The sequence below is a fragment of the Melanostigma gelatinosum genome (genome assembly GCF_949748355.1).
Source record: "Melanostigma gelatinosum genome assembly, chromosome: 2".
NCBI lineage: Eukaryota > Metazoa > Chordata > Actinopteri > Perciformes > Zoarcidae > Melanostigma > Melanostigma gelatinosum.
The window spans coordinates 27,093,445-27,108,761 of record NC_136635.1 but is presented as its reverse complement, the minus strand read 5'-3'; the positions used below and the strand labels follow the sequence as shown (position 1 = coordinate 27,108,761).

General features: G+C 41.7%; 1 protein-coding gene across 1 annotated transcript; it reads right to left on the bottom strand.

Annotated features, from left to right (window-relative positions):
* Positions 1–1,431: 1,431 nt before the first annotated feature.
* LOC306793941 (sodium/potassium/calcium exchanger 2-like) lies at positions 1,432–14,433 on the bottom strand (the record flags this gene model as incomplete). Its single annotated transcript, XM_079291771.1, has 11 exons — positions 1,432–1,681; positions 1,920–2,086; positions 2,207–2,296; positions 3,052–3,258; positions 4,026–4,138; positions 6,469–6,546; positions 7,251–7,301; positions 7,721–7,774; positions 9,631–9,739; positions 10,828–10,974; positions 13,501–14,433. 11 exons carry the CDS (start codon positions 14,431–14,433, stop codon positions 1,432–1,434), a joined length of 2,199 nt encoding a protein of 732 aa, XP_079147897.1.
* Positions 14,434–15,317: the final 884 nt, after the last annotated feature.

Genomic DNA, 15,317 nt, shown 5'->3' with positions numbered 1-15,317 from the left:
GAGCACTGGTTTTCTCCACCACAGTTATGTTGACAAAATTAAACATTTGTTCACACAAAAATTGTTCTACACTGAACAAACACTAGTCTGGTTGAATACAGAACAGAGTTTTAGAGATAATACTGAACATATGAAACTGACTACTGAAACCAGTAGTTTTGAAGCGCTGCACAATAAATCTGAAACCCTTACTGCTGTACTGCATTTAATTCATTTCTCCATTAAAGTCCCCTCAGGGATGAACCCTAACCCGAACCATTATGGTCAAAATATTAAAAGGAAAACTCCACTCACACATTAACTAAAACAGTAAGTGATGATGTTCCGTGCATTTTGCACCGAAGTTCAATAGCCTAAAAAGAAGAAATTAATTGCACAAAAGGTGTCATTTCAAGGGACCCCGGGAGGTGACCTGGACCATTTCGTAATGGCGACGCTGTCCCCCTTCTCAACAGCATGTCAGTGCTCAGTCAAGTCAGCCGACTTTCCCTGTGTTAATGCACAGCCAAACCACTTCTGGTCATAATCGGGAACATTCTGAGCAGAAATCCATTGCGGTTCTCAACAAAAGTTTTTGTTTTTTGAGATGTGATTGCCTGCAAGTCTTTTGTCCTTTTTGGTCGCTCCAAGCCCCGGTACCGTAACAACACGAATAAACACATTAAAATCCACCGAAAATGCCGTTGGTCCGTTTACCAGAACTGGTAAAGCACGCGCATGTGACTTAATAAAAGCCTGCGTGCACTTCATAAAAATTCACCTCCCGGGCTTTGTACATTTCTACACCCACAAGTTTAGGAAAATCTACAAAAGAAAATCCACTGTAGGTACAAGTTTCATTTCAGTGGGACTGTGACGTCTAAAACGTACGATGGAAAGGAGTTGTAGAAGTTAAGTTACACCACTAAAGGTCAGCAGAAAACTCTTTTCTGGAGCGTTTGTCAGTGCTGTAAAATATACCAGTAGTATATCCTAGTTGATGATTTGTGGGCTTACAGAGAAAGGTGCGGGTGTTTAGATGTGCGTCCCAATGCTGGAGTGTGTTGCTACACTCAATATTTTACTATATTAATATATAGTACATTATATAAGAGCAGTATTTCACTATGTCATCACTGACAGGTGTAACGTTGCACAATGATCTATAAAAAGCTGGACATTGCATTGTGGGATTTTTAGCAGAAAAAAAGTGACACTAATTTTGGACAGAGTAGGGTCTAGAAAACGCTAAAGATTACAGATTAACAATGTAAGCGGTGGACTGTTCCTTTGACATCACTGCTAGTTAAGTTGTTTTACTACCATGTGTCTACTGTGCGCCAGGTCAGCCTTTTGACATCAGCTTTGGTTCTCCTATCCAACACATCCACCGTAGCGGGATGGACCCTGTCTGGACGTCATGTGAGGCGATCGTTCTCTCGGCCCGTCAGCTCAGATTGAAACGGGGCAGACGAGGATGCGATCCTCCAGCATGACGCTGAGCATGAGGAACACAAAGTACAGTGCGAACATGGTGAGGCCCAACCTTCGGCTCATATTCCAGCGACAGCTGGCGATGGAGATGATGACGAAGAGGAGCATGAGGAAGAGCAGCACGATGGCGCAGAACAGGCCGTTGGAGCTGACGGTCACAGGCTCGCCGTCGTGTAACATGGTGTAGATGAGCCACGGGACGGGCAGACTAAAACCAGAGGACAGACAGGTTTCTGTCAACACACTTCATCTGACCAGTACATCCAACACGTCACACTTTTATTCTTTTTTACTGAAGTTGGATTTTGTTTGAATACTCACTCTAGAGTATTTTTTACATTGTTGGATTGATACTTTTGCTTCAGAACTGAGAATTACTGCTGCAATTAGATACAAGCCAAAACAAGCCAGCTTGAAATTATTTTTCCGTTGCAGCCGGTACTCACCCTACAGTGATGTCGAAGATATTACTGCCCACCGAGCTGGACACGGCCATGTCCCCCAGACCTTTCCGGGCCACGATCACACTGGTGATCAGGTCGGGGATCGACGTCCCGGCCGCCAGGATAGTCAGGCCCATGATTTCCTCCGAGATACCGATCGTCTCCCCCACCTGTAGAACAAGAAGATTACAAATGAATAATCCATCCTTACTCTGAGTTTGCCAAAAAAAAACCAGCAGGGACTCCAGTAAGTCAGTGGCTTTTAAATTGCTGTAAACATGACAACCAACCTGATGAGCCCACCACACCATCATGTAGGAGAAAATTCCGATCCACGTGATGGAGCCGATAAACGACAGGGCAAAATACTGCCTGGCCTCCTGGAAAATAAGAAACAAGTTCAGAGAAACAGACACAGAACGGCATTACTTTAAACCAGATGAATAAATGGTGCTCTTTAGTAAAACATGTCAAACTGATTTGCATGTGTGTGACATCTGTTTATTTACAAAAACGTCATACAGGGTCAACACTACCTTGAATTCAAGGACTTTCACAAACACCATTTTTTTCATTTTCAAATATATTTTCAAAAACAGTGAATCACCGCAACCATGAGAGGTCCCTTGAGTCATACATGTGCACAACAACATGAGGCTGATTGGTCAGTCGGATGCGAGATTGGCTGCGGACAGACTCACACACTTGGGACAAAATAGTTCAGAGTGCTTCTAAAAAAGAAAAAAATCGGTTTAATATAAATTATGAATTGATGAAAAATCCACATGCTCTTCTTTTTTTTTAAGGAAATGTATTAAGATGATTAAGATGAAAAGTCTACTTTTCATCAGCTAAAACAGCCTTTGTCACGATGCATTTTCCAGCTGATCAAAGAGGGTTTTTAAATTGACTATTTAGCTTCAGAAGAATTTTCTCAACACACAAAGAAACACTTCAGATGTGTTGATGTTAAATGTTTGTGATGAAATGAAGGATGGATATACGGGGTCTTCACTGGACAGGAAGGGGATAATAAAGTAACTAAAGTTGTCACAAGAATGTGTGATAAGTATGTAGTGGAGTAGAAGAAGTAGCGGGAAACTGTACAAGTACTTCAAATGTGGATTGTACTCACCAGTCTGCGGACGTCAGGCAGCGTGAGCCACAGCGGGAACACGATGGGCAGCAGGAACAGGTAGGTGGCCTGCTTGCGTTTGGTTTCAGGCCACTCTAAAGACAACGGTTCGTTCTCGTCTTCCTCCTCCTCGTTTCCACCATCGCCGTCACCCCCACCGGACTCGCCGCCGCTGCCATCCGAGCCCGCTGATCCACCCGCTGCCGCCTGCAGGAGAAAGCAACACCGGGACTTTACATTTGATTTTACTCTCAGAATAACCTAAATCCTGATAGCGTCGCTAATATTCGAGCACACTTGACCTTTTTCACAATAAAAACCTTTGACTCTTGACAGCAGGAAAAGCACAGTTGGAACTAATCACAATAATTATATTTGTAATATCTTTGTTTGAAAAGTTACAAGTGTCTACAGTGGAGGAATGTAGCTAAATACATTTACTCAACATCTGTACTTGAGGTACTTGTACCTTGAGCGGCCATCACAGAGGCAGTGATTCACACAAAAGCATGAAAACCAAGGGGGGGGGGGGGGGTCGGCTTATAAGGCAGGAGACAACAGACTTCTCCTCTGGATGCAGATGTGTCTGCTATCAAACTATCAAACTTCACATCAGCAGCTGGAAGTTTCTTAATGTGACTTCATTTTTTTTCTATCATCCAAATTGACAACATTCGACTGTTTGTAAGTCGAATGTTCCCGGTTGTAACGATAATATCAATAATAGTTCACAAGTTCATCAATACCTCCTATTTCCCAGTTGTCCCAAGTTGCAATTAACATGAATAAACATGGAGGATGGCAGGAGTGTAGAGAGGCTGATTGTTATTCATCTCAGGAAATCCAAAAGTCACTACTTTGAAACTGGAGGATCGAAATAATTTAAAAATAAATCTCAATTTAAAAACAGGTCTGTGTGAATAATCGTGTTCAGGTTCTATTCTAGTCATTGTTTTGAAATCAGCAGTGTGAACCTTTGGCTGGTCGGCCAGCTTCACGCTCTTCTCTTCTGTCTTTTGAGGCTGTGAGGTGGACGGCTCGGCTGCAGCGGCAGCAGCGCTGGCTGGCTCAGTCGGCTGAGGCTCATCTGGAGAAAGAGGACCAACACACAGAATGACAGGGATATCTATACATATATTACAGGGATATCTATACGTATATTACAGGGATATCTATACGTATATTACAGGTATATCTATACGTATATTACAGGGATATCTATACGTATATTACAGGTATATCTATACGTATATTACAGGTATATCTATACGTATATTACAGGGATATCTATACGTATATTACAGGGATATCTGTACGTATATTACAGGTATATCTGTACATATATTACAGGGATATCTGTACATATATTACAGGGATATCTGTACATATATTACAGGGATATCTGTACATATATTACAGGTATATCTATACATATATTACAGGTATATCTATACATATATTACAGGTATATCTATACATATATTACAGGTATATCTATACATATATTACAGGGATATCTATACATATATTACAGGTATATCTATACATATATTACAGGGATATCTATACATATATTACAGGTATATCTATACATATATTACAGGGATATCTATACGTATATTACAGGGATATCTATACGTATATTACAGGTATATCTATACGTATATTACAGGGATATCTATACGTATATTACAGGGATATCTATACGTATATTACAGGGATATCTATACGTATATTACAGGGATATCTATACGTATATTACAGGGATATCTATACATATATTACAGGGATATCTATACATATATTACAGGGATATCTATACATATATTACAGGGATATCTATACATATATTACAGGGATATCTATACATATATTACAGGGATATCTATACATATATTACAGGGATATCTATACATATATTACAGGGATATCTATACATATATTACAGGTATATCTATACATATATTACAGGTATATCTATACATATATTACAGGGATATCTATACATATATTACAGGTATATCTATACATATATTACAGGGATATCTATACATATATTACAGGGATATCTATACATATATTACAGGGATATCTATACGTATATTACAGGGATATCTATACGTATATTACAGGGATATCTATACATATATTACAGGGATATCTATACATATATTACAGGGATATCTATACATATATTACAGGGATATCTATACATATATTACAGGGATATCTATACATATATTACAGGGATATCTATACATATATTACAGGGATATCTATACATATATTACAGGTATATCTATACATATATTACAGGGATATCTATACATATATTACAGGGATATCTATACATATATTACAGGGATATCTATACATATATTACAGGTATATCTATACATATATTACAGGGATATCTATACATATATTACAGGGATATCTATACGTATATTACAGGGATATCTATACATATATTACAGGGATATCTATACGTATATTACAGCTATACTGCATCTCCCCACAACACATCAGCAGATATACTGTATAGAGGACTCCAACACTTCAATTAAGTTGTTCAATCGTCCTGTCTGTCTCAACAAGTAGATGATTCAGTAAACATTGTTTTTCTTTGCCAAAAACTGCTCTCTCTGACACTCTCACTCACACACACACACACACACACACGGTCCCGTCTGCATGTTAATCTTCGGGCTGATGGATTCTTGTTGAGGCCCCTCCAGACTCCCTGCAGCCCCACTCTGCTCTGCACCTCAGAGTCTGAAGGACTTCATTACTCCGTACTGTGACGCACGAACACCGAGTGAAAGGCTCCGCTGATTGTAGAGAACAACCTTCTTCAGCCATCTTTGATCAACGACAAGCAACCGACCTTTTACACGAGTGCTGCACTTCCAGCATACAAACTTCTAAATAAAGAAAACCTTTAAATTGAAAAATACCAACAAAAAGTCACTAAATAAAATATAAAGATACAGATACATGGTTTTAGCGGCCATTACATGGTTATAACCAATTCTTATTTGGAACTCTATCATGTGAATTCTACCAGTAGGAACGTCAGTAATACAGAAAACAACTCTGGATGCAGTTTTCGGGGGTTAAAGCTGGAGTTGGCCGTCTTCTCCTGATCTGAATTTGACGCGCTGCTGCAAAGAAAATGGCCACAATACAGAACAGACCATTTGTTATGTAGCTGACAATGTAACACAGCGTGTGTCTTTTACTCTGCCGACACACTCGGACCAAACTTTAAATATTTTGAGTTTGAGTTTCCACCTGCTTCCAGTCTTTGTGCTAAGCTAGGCTAATACACCTATCGCACTTGTCTCATGGAATTGACATGAATCTTGCCCGACTGTTGGCTTTTATCAAACCGTCAGCCTGTGACACACAACTCACCTTCAGAGGGCCGGTGATGTGACTTGCTCTGTAATTTGCCTGAGACCGGGACGTTCACAGCCTTAACTTTGTTCTGGACTGCAATCAAGAAAATCATCGCTCATATACAACATTATTTTTTAATATTGGTCGAGGGATACTTCAGCACGAGCAGTTTGTTCAACCAAGTCAACATGCCTTTGACTTTACACACTCACACTCTGGCCGTTTAAAAGAAAGTGAACCAAGGACTGGAGTTACATTTCCTACATCCCTCCTGGTGATCAATGTTTCTATTCTTTTCCTCAGAGGGGAGTCTGCTGCAGACTAAATCTTGTTACACAATAGTGGGCCAGTGTACATCTCCTCATACGCTTGACTCTTAGATATTTCTATACTATGGGCTGTCAAATTAGCAACTGAATAAAAGTATCATAGTATTTGCAAGAGGTTTTTTGCTTTAGTACCAAGACTTTTGTTAAATTGCATTTACGATAATGTAAGACATTGCTCAAACTAAATGAGCACAGACTCAGATTCTGTAATAATCCTGTGATTATTATTGTAAATATATAGTTTATTTATTAGTTTTCCAAACAGCCAGTGTGTGAAAAAAGGTCAGTGATCCTCACAACAACACAGAAACAACTGGATGCAAACAAACACACATCTAATACAACAACATCCAAGATATCCAAAAACCAGTTCAGAAACATTTTTGGGACAGAAGCAGATCCGACTGAACACAACAACAACAACAACAACCACAACAACAACAACCATAATACACACAGATATCTTACCTTTCCTCTGTACTGACCCCTCCCCTCTGACATCCCCATTAAAGGATGTCTCTGATTGGCAGAGACACGCATTAAACTAAATTCTGAACATCTTCAGTCTCTTCCGGTTATGTGACACTTTAATCACATGCAACTACATACATAAAGTGCACAACATAACAAGTTTTCATGTTATACAACCTCATACAAGATGAATAGGTTCTTGTTAGAACAATAATTGTTTCTTGTTATAAGGTAATAAGTTTGTACGTTGTAATAACCTGAAAACATCTTGTTATAACAAACTGTTCACACTATAACATGACACTGATCCGTTATCTGTTTTCTAGTGTGGCAGCAATGCGTTGCCATACTCGTGGAGAGGATTGTGATTTGTTGTCTTTTGTTTGAGTTGCTGAATGTCCTCACTAACCACAACACCACACATGACAGGAAACAACAGCGAGGCGACAACATGTTGCCGCTCTTACCTCTTCTGGCTTTCCTCTGGCCGGGGATTTTCACGTTGCCTCTAAGGGCGGCCTCTAAGGACGGAAACCCACAGCAGCCATTTCAACTTCTTGGCCATCTGAGATTTACGTATTTTCTCTGTGACCGCACGCTGTGTCCACTCAAACCGACACGATGTAATCACCTGCCTGAGCCGTTCGGTGCCTTCAAACACATTTCTAACTTTCTAAAATATCTGCATGCGATGCGACTTTGCTTGACCAGTTATCTACCGGAACAAAAAGATGAAATAAACTCAGAAATGCATCACCAGGCATCACTACGGCAGCCCTGAGAAACAGGGAAAACACATGTCGGTGATCAATTTTCTTAGTCTGATGTAAAGTATTGTCTCTCCTGTGTTCATGACGAACAGGAGAAAATAAAAGGTTTGCAAGGATAATATTTCTAAGTTACTTCTATGTATTCCTTACATTTATGAAGTAAAAAAAACTGGTGAAATATTTTAGGGCAGCATATCGGTTTTCTTCCAGATGAGTTTTAATTTAGATAACTTGCAAACCACCAACATATGCACCTTTTGTTTGAGTGCACCTAGAAGTGAACACGACTGCTTTTAGTCCTATTTCAAACATGGTTGAGTGTCAGAACAAAAACTATTTTCCCCACCTGTTAAAAACATTGTTCGTCACATAAACACGGGAAAATATAGGGTCCAGGCTTAAAAATACCAAAATAACACGTTAACAATGTAAAGTATTTTAGGAAGAGGATCTTTCCTTTCATGGTACTTTTACCAAAGTAAATAATCGGAATACTTCCTCCACATCTGTATTCATGTAACACAGAAAACTGGTTTAGTTATCAGGAAGCTAAACGTCTAAGATGCTGACAGTTTACCACAGTAATGCCACGGAGCCGGCCTCAGCTGCTGCTGCTGCTGCTGCACACTGGGTCCACAGAGATAAAGCGCTTGGTCTGTTAGCACACTGGCTCTTATTAGCCTCTATTCAAAAGCTGATTAGGATCAGTGGTGGCCGAGTGCTGTGCGAGCGAGGGAACAGCGGCCCGGGGAGTTTGAGGACGGGCTGAAGGTTGCGTTGGTTCACTGCTCTGCCCCGACTTACAGGACGGGACAGACTAGGACAGCGTTAAGTCACCGCATCCTAGAGCTGGAACATTCAGTCGATCAGCAGCAAATGAATCGTTTCTTTCAGCAGAAGTTCACCAGCTCCAGCTTCTCAGACTTTATGCATTTATGTCAAATATGATATAAATAAGACACATTTATCATTGTCAACAATTCTGCTTTATGTAAAAGAATCATGAGCTACAGCTCTTCTGCATCCAGCGGGATATTATTACAATGTGGTGCAGAAATAACATTACAGTATCAAGTTACGGTGTGCAGAAAGACTGGTGTCATCAAATGTAAAATGCAATTTAATAAAATAATATAATCTAAATAATATCCAAACAATATAATATAATTAAATAATATCCAAAATGCTGTCTAAAGGTGAAGAGTTGTATTTATTTGTGGACAATTTGCAAGAATCGTTTTTGCCTTATTCTCAACTTTAAAGGGCAAGTTATAATTTTTAGGGTGATAGTATTGTACGACAAAATAGTATATTTGATGAACTGAGAAACTGAAGAGCATTCAGACACAGTATTTGGTTGTTTTATAAGTTATCTTTGGTTTACTTGTTGAGTTGTATTTTGCACCTCAAAGCCACTGCAGCTTTATGAAAATCTATGAAAACGTTTTCTCTCGCACACCACACGAGAGAAAACCTGCCTTTAAAAAAACCTTTCAGGATCAAATGCAACGCATCAAACGCATATCAACTCCTTAAAAGCTCCTCAAGCAACAGGCTGCAAATTTGATCTCATTACTGCAGGAACTGTGGTTGGTTGCGGCCGTTACCTTCTCCCAGAGGGTCCAGCGTGTGGATCATCAGCTGGAAGATGCTGCTCCTCAGCGAGGTGTTGTGGAGGGAGGCAAAGCTGCCGCCTCGCTGCAGGCTGGGACGCGTCTACAGGCCAGCAGACACAAAGCCAGGGACCACACTGCATCAACAACTTCAAGGCAATGTAGAGTTGAACAAGTGCAAAGCTTTGAAGGCCAATAGCACCAATACCTTCTGTGATTAAAGGAGCAGTGTGCAGAATTTAGTTTCATCTAGCGGTGAGATTGCAACCATTTTAATACCCCATGCTAGATAAATGTCGCCCTCGGCATCATAGCATCGATTTGACGCGCGGTGCTTTGTTTATGTTTTGTATCGGGTTCTGGAATAAGTAGTTGGACAGAACAGGATAAATGACCTGAAAACGAATATAATTGTTATTATTTTAACTGTGGAGAAAACCGTGACATGCGTTTAGTGTTTAACAGATATTTGTTGGGAATCGAGACACCAAGCTTCACACTCCCAGACAAAGTATTTTAACCCACTATGTGGAAGCAGGTGTTTTCCTGGAACGTGTCAGCATTTAGCCTCAGTCTTGTAGCACAACCACATCATGTATTCAGCACCGGTGCTGAATTGCATATTTATGAAACTGCTTTCATCGGGTTCTCATTTTAATACGCGTTGTTTTCAGACAATTCATTTAGCCAGCGTTGGCTTAATTAGCTTGCGAGCTTACAGCTGATAAAATCTGCTCGTCAGTTGTGATTTCAACCGTGTAAAATCAGTTGCAGGCTAGAAATGAAAAACTGCTTTTGTCAAACTTTTTCTGAAATCGATGAGCCATTGTGTCAGAATTGCGATGGTAAATCTGCCACCCTCATCATTTAGTTTCATTTTACACACTAAAATGTAGCATTTAACTGTGTGGAATACCTCGTACAGCCTTGAAATCCACTTTTTCATGACTTGCAGATGTTATTTTACATTACTGCACAAGTCCAGAGGGATACGAATCTCTGGGATTCATTTCTGCATTTACATGAGGAATTACATTCCCAGCATCACAACTGAGCAATTCACTGAATAAGTAAAATGACCACAGCAAATAAGGTGCAATAAATTGGAAGCTCTAATACTGAGAGCCGTGTAATAAATTACCAAAATGAAGAATGTCAATCCACATCAACACTCGATTTAGCTTTTGGTACCTTGCGTTTTGCTGTGTCATCATCCTGTGGCGGTGCGTTGCATTGAGGGGAGCTCGGAGGTGGTTCAAGTTCATTTTTGGATTCATGGACAGCAGGAGGAGGTGCAGCAGCAGCCGGAGGACGTGGTGCTGGTGGAGATTCACTCTCCTGTAAATTTTGTGACAGCTTAATCAGTTAGCAGCACCTCAGTAATTCAGTTTCCCTGTGAACATGTACAGAGATTCGTTTGTTTCATTGTCAAACAACGAAACAACATCACACATTTAGTTGTTCAGAGTTCCTAAAAATCAAAAATGCTTGATTTAAGAGGTACTAAAATAGAAATTCAGAGCATTAATATAGCGGCAAATAACTATTTGCTTTGTACAGATGCAGTGGAGTAATGTCTACCTGAAGAGAGAATGAAGTCGCTGTGTGCACACGTGCGTGCGAGCGTGCGTGTGAGAGTGCGTGTGAGAGTGCATGTGAGTCCATGCGTGTGCCCCCACTGACTAGACAATTACCGCTCTGCACTGTGCGCATACAGCGTTTCCTGCTGTTTGCACAGTTAGCATAGGTCGCTACTAATTGCCGACTCAGCAGTCAAGATTGAGGCAATCCCTCAATCTTGTGCTCTTAATTTGGAATTCAGCACCTTTAATCCTGAGAGTTTGGTCTTAAGCAGAGCCTAAACCAATATCAAATCTGCAGACCGGCAAGGAAGATTTCTGGGGGGGTGATGGGTGGACTTCTCAATCAAAAATGGACCTGAAAACATCCCTACAGCTGTCATCATTAGTAGTGAGAAAACAGCAGTGGTTTGCCATGCAGTTAGATGCTAAAACAGGAGGCAGACAAAGTGACGGGGATGAACAACGCGATACATTACAGGCGATTACAGAAGACATGTGTTCCTTCTGGATAACAACTTCCGGAAGGACCCAGAGGGAGTCGGTGCAGTGGTACAACTGCTGAATCGAAGGAGCTGCAGAGCAAACTGAAATCTGTTCCCAGGAAATTGGCAAACCATAATGCATTGCACGTCACATTGCTGCGATAAAACAGAATATGAATTTTACTGCACATCATTTTACTTTATTACTTATTTCAGTTGGTTGTTATTCAATCAGATGCACAGTAAAATACAATCGATCAAATTTCTCCTTCGTGCAAATGAATCTGTTCTTAAGTGATTCCTGCCCGAGTCCTCTGTCTCTGCAACATGATCCTTAATTCCCCGTGTCCTACGTTCAACAGGTATCCTTCCCTAAACAGATTAAAGAGACACGACTGTAAATACTTGTTGGACAATGCAGGAAGAGGATACTTTAGAGTGCAGTAATTCTGACCCAGTAACGTGGCAGCATGCGTCATTACGTCCAGTGTTATCACTGAGGGAGCACACACTGTCTGCAGACGTGCTTCAGGCTTATTGGACAATGCGCTGGCAGTACTTGAAATACTGAAACACAGCTCTGCATGTTAATTGCGGGCTCAGACATTTACTGCTTTCTGGGAGCAGCAAGAAGCCGTTTAATCTTCAGGCATTGTACAGAGACAAAAAAGCCTTTTAAAAACACACTACTTTGTTTTTCATTCGAAATGAAACAACATCTCTGCATACTGGTATTTCAGGGCTGTGGCAGAGACAGAGTGACGTTTCAATCACTTCATTACTGTGACACGCCGTCTGTGACACCTGGAGCCCTTTCTTGTTCAGCATCATCAAAGGATTTTACACAAATACAGGGCATCACCTGCTCAGACCCACAAAATCACTGTCCCTCTTTCATTGCATCTGAGCAGGCAGCAGTTCCAACTGCGAGGAGATGAAAGGGCAGAAAATATACTGTGTTCAGATGGAAGTCGATCTGGCAACAACTGCTCTGCAGAGACATCTTTGTTGTCTGCATCTTTTGTTGTCTGTTCTTTTTGCTGTTCTTTTTTTATTGTGGTGTTAAATATTATCATCAGGAAAATATTCTGTGCGATATTGATGTAAAGGGCAATGAACAAATATTTTCCCAATTCATAAGTTCTTTGGTGTATAAAATGCATGAAAATTGTAGAAAAAAAAAGGATCATCACAGTTACTCGGAACACAAATTGACATATTCAAATTGCTTGTTTTATCCAACAAACAATCCAATACTGAAAGATATTTAGTTTGCTGTAAAATATGACAAAAAAAAGTTAGAACTGATGATTTTGGTATTTCTGTTTTAAAAATGACTTAAATGTTCAATGTATGATCAAAAGTGTTGTTGATTGCTAATCGTTTCTGTTGATTGACTAATCATGTCTCCTACTGTTAACCGAATGACACGACAGCCATTTCTGCTCTTAACAGGCACATAACTGATCAGAAATTACAATTATAGTGCTATTATCACTGGATTATTTTCAGTGCATCACGAATTAGATGTATTTGATGTTGCAAATGAAGGAGCCACATTGTGGCTGTAATCAGTTATTTAGAGCTGCCAGTGTTGAATGGAGAGCTGATTGTCCAACCACACATCTGATTGGACACTGAGGCAATCTGTAAACTATCAAATCAGCTTTGATGGACACAGACTGGTAGGCAGAGGGATGTTTTCTACAACCTCAGTGTGAATACAGATTATATTGTTGTGAATTTCACGATAGCCATCTTTAAGCCACTTTTTCCCCAGACGTGTATCACCAACTGACCTTCTCCGGCTCCTCTGCGGTCCACACCTTGACGATACCCATGTGCCTGTTGATCAGGGTCTTGACCACATTCTCGATCTGCCTGTTGAACTTCATGAAGCTCACGTAGCTGATGTAGCCCATCAACAGCATCAAGCTCTCCCACCACAGGATGGTGTTGTCCAGGAAGAAGACGATGAGCATGATGAGGTCAAGGATGTAGAAGGTAACGTCTCTGAAGAGCGGCCACCAGGTCAGATGCAGCATCTCCCGGGAGAAGATGGCGCACATGCCGATCACAAACAGGATGTTGAAGACGGCCGAGCCCACGATGGTGCCGATGCCCACGTTGCTGTGGGAGATGAAGACGCCGATCAGGGAGGTGAAGAGCTCCGGGGCAGAGCCTCCGGCCGCCATGAAGGTGGCCCCCGCCACGTCGTCAGAGATATCCAGCCTGATGGCGATGACATCCAACCCGGGAACAAAGAACTCGTCACAGACGATGGCCAGGGCGACAAACATGTAGATCATGCCGAGGAGGTGCAGGGCCACCCAGCCCTGCTGTCGCTCCTCCACTGAGAAGATGTCCACGGGGTAATCGCCCTTCTTGTGAGGGGTGTCCGGCGTGGTTGGTGGCGGTGGAGTTGGAGGAGGTTGAGGATCTACGTAGAGACAATGTTCTACATCTGTCCTGTTGACGAGTATCACCAAAGGAGGTTTGGTGCTCTCAGGTGAGACAACCCCCACATCCGTCTCATTGGATGCAATCACCTCCCGAATGCTGACCTCCACAACATCATCACCGAGCGCGTCATCCGTCTGGGCGGAGGCTCGCGGGCCTGACAGCCGGGCCTTCAGAGTCAGCGTGTAGACCAAACACAGCAGAACACCTGAGATGAAGAAGAGGACGCGACTGTGCTTGAGTCTCCTCCTCGGCGGCGAGTGCACCTTCATTGCCCTCGTTGTCTCGACTCCAAACAGGAAGTTATGTCAGATGCATTGCTATTCCTTGGTGGCTCCAGCTGCGATATGTGGCGAGAAGATGCCGCCGACAGGGAGGAGACGCACACACGTACGCAGAGTGTGTCTCATCTTTTACAGCAGGCAGCTTCAACATGTGGAAAGACTGGAAACGGATACAATCACAACATCATGAACATGGCTATGTGTAATGTCATCTTTGCTTGCATAGCTGCAGAGGAAGATCTACTGAAGAGGAGTGTCTCTCTCTGTGTGTGTGTGTGTGTGTGTTGGGGGTGGATGCAGACAGCCACCTGTTACTATGGCTACATAATCACACAGGCTTTGGCTTCTCACAAAACTGGAGTGCGTTGAGGACACGTTGAACATGTTAAAACGGAAAGAAAAAAACCGGACTTGCCTCACAATAATGCAATTAAATCAGAGATTGCCTTTGATTAAATGAAGCGTGAGCTCGCGCACAGAGACGACGTGATGAAATTCGCGGAAAAAGATCAATAATGAAAGATGAAATCATCTTATACCCTCTGTGTATTAAGATGTCCGTGTCAATAAAACCATCACATATGTGATGACAAAGGTCGAGTTGAGGCTGAAGTGAGGAGTAAACGAGGTCAGCGCAGATAATCGATAATCCTTCACCATCCAAAAAAGGCGCTTTGTGCAGTGAGAGGCGGTGCGGGTCTTACCTGTAGCGCCGGCTGCTCGGCCCCTCGCCCCCTCGAACTTGCGGACAGTCGCTCCAGCTGTGCGTAACGGACGCAGAGATGCTGGCTCCGGGTTTTGGGGAGCTACAAGTGCGCATAGCATGTCAGGCCTGGAACGCAGCTCAGCATAATGCTGCTATAGGATTCGGA